The sequence below is a fragment of the Musca vetustissima genome, unplaced genomic scaffold, assembly GCF_032173495.1.
Source record: "Musca vetustissima isolate MV318-11 ecotype Yass unplaced genomic scaffold, APGP_CSIRO_Mvet_v1 utg82101, whole genome shotgun sequence".
Classification (NCBI taxonomy): Eukaryota; Metazoa; Arthropoda; class Insecta; order Diptera; family Muscidae; genus Musca; species Musca vetustissima.
Genome location: NW_026882813.1, coordinates 33012 through 38022, shown reverse-complemented (window position 1 = coordinate 38022; position 5011 = coordinate 33012). Strand labels below are relative to the sequence as shown.

The window sequence follows — 5011 nt, the reverse complement described above, 5'->3', positions numbered from 1 at the left end:
TGATAGTTTATCGGAACGTGATTGTTTGAGTCTAATTGCAAGTTGTTAAATGAAAATGGTGATTTTAACAACAAATGTGACAACAACATTATTCGGTTTGCTACAAATATGGATTAATTTAAATGAAATAAATGTGAAAATAGTAGATATACTAAATGAGGTGTGGAGAGAACGTTCGTATGAGACAATCATATATATAAGTCATGATGATGGTGAGTTATCGGGGAATATCCACGATGTTGATGAAGTTTCGAAACTTTTGCAAATTCCGATGATACAACTGAAGGGTAATACTTGGTTTTATTTATGGCCAAAATTTAATAGAGAAATGTTGGCGGTGGTCCCAATGAATGGAGATGCCCTGCAAGATAAATCATTGCTTGAGATCTTATGGAAAAGTTTAAGGAGGCAACTAAAAACCAAATTATTTTTAATATTTCCAAATGGAGTAAATCAAGAATATATTGAAGAAATTTTCAAATTTTGCTCGGACTACAAAGCAATTAACATTATGGCCATACAGGAGGATGTTGCAACTAAACCCAAATATTATACACCACAAATATATCCCTTCTTTGAATTAAAAGTTAATAACTTTACTGGGTCCACCCACATGATATTCTATCTAGATCATGTTAAAAATATGCATAAATCTCCTCTGCGTTTAACCCTTAAGATAGGCAGCAATAAATCGTATATTCTAAAGGAGCAAAATGGAACATTTTTCCTTGGCGGTCATGTGGGTCATTTCTTCGATGAATTTGCCAAATACCATAATGCGACCATAACTTTTCCCATCGGCTATATTGATGCTTTTCGGTTTGATGAATTTCTAGACAACAATACGTTGGACATGTCTCAGCAACTGGAATTGAATAACTATAAAAGTGGTCGGGTACATAGTGACAACTATGCATTTTTGGATTGGTGTATCATGGTGCCGACGGAAAGTCCCATACCAGATTATATGTTCTATGCCATGATTTTTGATGTTCGTATATTATCTCTGATTTTAATGACAATGCTGTGCCTGACACTTGCCATTGATTTTACATTTTGGCTGGAAGGCAAACCCAATAGTCTTTGGAATATCTTCTTGAACATATATACCTTCAACGGTATGTTGGGTCAACCATTTCAAATGGAAGCAACTTATTGCGGTTGGCGTAGCATTCTCTATGTATTGACCTGTTTGGGTGGCGTTATGATAAACACCACCTTCGTGACATATCTACAAAGTTTCAATGCCAGTCCACCCACGCTGAATCCCATCAACACTTTAGAGGATGTCATGGCCCATAACAAGAAAATTCTAATGTATGCCGATGAATTTTATCGCATGGACAACGTTACATTTCCCGACCTTGATCTATACGTTAAAGTTATAACTGTTGTACCAACATTTTACGAATTTTACACATTACGTGATAATTTCGATACTCGTTACTTATATCCGGTGCCGGAGGTTCAATGGGCCCTCTATGATGAACAACAGAAATTCTTTGCCAAACGTAAATTTCGTTTATCCGACGTTTGTTTCGTGCGGATGCATGGCCAAATGATACCAATGCAGGAGAATTCGCCATTCGAGGAAGCAGTCAATGACATGATTGGTATAGCCAATCAAGCTGGTCTAATCAAACATTGGAAACAAATGTCTTTCATAGAGGCAATTCAAAGAAAACGCATTAATTTGACGGACTCCAGTCGAAAGATGGTATTTGAACCTATGGAACTACAAGATACTAAATGGTTTATGTCATTATATTTTATAATGAACGCCACTGCTTTTCTGTGTTTAATCGTGGAAATTCTTTGCTATAAATTTAGTAATAAATGATTAATTGTAATGCATATTTAAAAGAAGAAAAAATATATACTTATTAAATTATTTTTTATTGTTAAATAAATTACCAACAAGGTGAACGACAACGTCAAATCTGGACTACAGGACTACAATAGATAATTTGTAATTATTATAAATAGTATTATAATCTGCACGTTATATAAAATACTTTAAGAAAATAATTAAATCAAATCAGTAATGAATGTTCAAAAGTCGGACGGGGCCGACTATATGATACCCTTCACCACTTTGGGTACCTACAAGAGATGTTAATATCTACAATATCCTGTAGATAGAACATATATAGAATCTTTGGAGGACTATTGAGATGGAATCGGGCGAAATTAATAGATATTTGAAACAATTAAAAAATCCTCATACACATACCATTCTCAAATCAATGGAAAATTGACAGACTTGGATTCTTTGGTGTACCATTTGTATGAAGTCGATTAAAATTATGTATGGGAGCTATATATAAAAACATGGACATAATTGAGCAATCGTTGCATTTGTTTTTTGTTATCACTTTTTATTCAAATTTCGTGTAAATCGAACAAACATAGGCCCTCCGGTGCACCATTTGAATAAAATCGAATAAATATAAAAGACCTATATCAAAATCTGAATCTATTTCAACAAACTTCGCTATGTAAAATTTTGCTCAATCGGACAAATATTGGGAGTGTGGTGTATGTATCATTCAAAAAAAATTGGACGAAACTATATATGGGAGCTATATCTAAAACTGAAGCGATTTTAACAGAACTTAACAGATATCAGTCTGGACCTAGTTCAGTACTCTGTGCAGAATTTTGTCCCAATCGGACAAATATTGGGAGTTTAGTGTATGGTTCACAAAAATCGGAAGAGACTATATATGAGAGCTATATCAAAATCTGAACCGATTCCAACAAAACTTCACATAAATAAGTACGGACCTGATACAGTGCGCTGTGCAAAATGTTGTCCTAATCGGACAAATATTGGAAGTTTGGTTCATCATTTAAATAAAATCGGACGAAACTATATGTGGGAGCTATATCTAAATCTGAACCGATTTTCTCCAATTTCGATAGTTTTCGTCAAATGTGTGAACTGTGCCAAATTTCATCCGAATCGGATCATAAATGTTCACAAAAATACATCAACAGGCATGCGTAAATCGATTCAGAAAGTGATTCTATGCATATTCTCAAAAGGAACCATGGGTCTATCTCGATTCATTTTGCCTGTTACAAACATATGCACAAAGGCATAATACCCTGTACCACAGTGTGGTGAACGTTTAAAATATACAGAATCTTGGGCAATACCGTAATGTGGGTGCTATACCGAAACGTCGAAAGATATAACTCATTTTCAATACCCAATATCCTAGGAAAACCAGTAAGGAAAATAGTACAGTCGGGCGGGGCCGGCTATATTATACCCTTCACCACTTTGGGTATATTCAACAGATGAATCCTAACCCATGTCGCATTTTATTGCGTGCAAATCAAATTTTATTTCGTGCAAATCGAACGCTGTGTCAAATTGTGTACAAATCGAAAGATACGTAGGAACTTTGGTACACCATTTACTTTAAATCGGACGAAAGTATGTATAGGAGCTATATCTAAATCTGAACCAATTTTCAGGAAACTTAACACACATCGTTCTAGACCTAATTCATTACGCTGTGCTAAATTTCGAGCAAGTCCAAAGTTTTATAAGGTCTTTTGTGCACCATTTACCTTAAATCGGACGAAAGTATATATGGGAGCTATATCTAAATCCGAACCGATCTTCATGAAACTTACCACACATCATTCTAGACCTAATTCAGTACGCTATGTCAAATTGTGTACAAATCGAAAGATATATAGAGACTTTGGTACACCATTTACCTTTAAATCGGACGAAAATATATGTGAGTGCTTTATCTAAATCTGAACCGATTTTCAGGAAACATAACACACATCATTCTTGGCCTAATTCATTACGCTGTGCCAAATTTCGTGCAAATCGAGAGATATATAGAAACTTTGGTGCATCATTTACATTAAATCGGACGAATATATATATGGAAGCTATATCTAAATCTGAACCGATTTTTTCCAATTTCAATAGGTTTGGGCCAAATAAGTGACCAATGCCAAACTTCATCCAAATCGGATCATAAATACCACATGTACATTGTTCACAATTTCACATATTCTCAAAAGGAACCATGTGTCTATCTCGGTTCCTTTTGCCTGTTACAAACATATGCACAAAGACATAATGCCCTGTACCACAGTGTGGCGAAGTGTATAAATAGCAGTGTCAGTGCATAAAATCTATTTCTATCGTGATTTCAGTTATTCTGATCAAAAATATGTATACTACGACAAATCTTTTTGGTGTTGCAAAAAGTATGACAAATTTTGTACCCTAAACCTTATGGTAGAGGGTAAAAAATTAAAGACACTCAGGTCGAAAAATTAGGATAGGAAAATCAATATATGAAATTTATGGATTTAATCGCATTTTCGATATTTTTAGCTCAAAATTTGAAGATATTTTAAATAAGAGTGCTAGAATCACTGTGACGTTCAACACCCCAAGACCAATGGACCTAATTGATGTTGCCAGCCAAACTTGAAAGCTACAACGGTTTTTTTTTTATAGATAACTAGAATACAGTGGTCACCATTCAGAACCAAAGATTGGATATGATGGCCGCAAGGCTTTCTATACGGTCATTCCTCGTGGACTACAAACGCTTAAACAGGATGTGACTATAACCATCGTTACGCTCATTCTTGCTCACACAGTATTGCAAATTTCTAAATAGTTTCAAAAATAAAACTAAATTAACCATAGCACTTTATTTCCGTTAAAAAAAAAACAACAGTTTGGCTGACTATCACTTCAAATTATTCATTTATAAAATAAATTTTCAGTTCAAAGGAAGAATACATTTAATTTGAAATTAATAATAAAATTGATATTAATATTGACCATTTTTTCAACTATAAACAACAAAAGTAATCGTGTTGTAGACAGGTTATTGAGGAGGGTCTCCTTATTCATTTGTTTCATTAGTTTCTGCAGCTGTATTTGTATTTTCATCATCACTCACTGGGCTGCAACATGCCTTCAAGTTGTATCACTGAAACTGCCAACATTTTTGAATCTTCA

General features: G+C 34.3%; 1 protein-coding gene across 1 annotated transcript; it reads left to right on the top strand.

Annotated features, from left to right (window-relative positions):
• Positions 1 to 511: 511 nt before the first annotated feature.
• On the top strand, positions 512 to 1717 carry LOC133329509 (uncharacterized; the record flags this gene model as incomplete). Its single annotated transcript, XM_061537983.1, has 1 exon — positions 512 to 1717. A coding segment is annotated over exon 1 (1206 nt), but the record flags the coding sequence as incomplete, so codon positions are not given.
• Positions 1718 to 5011: the final 3294 nt, after the last annotated feature.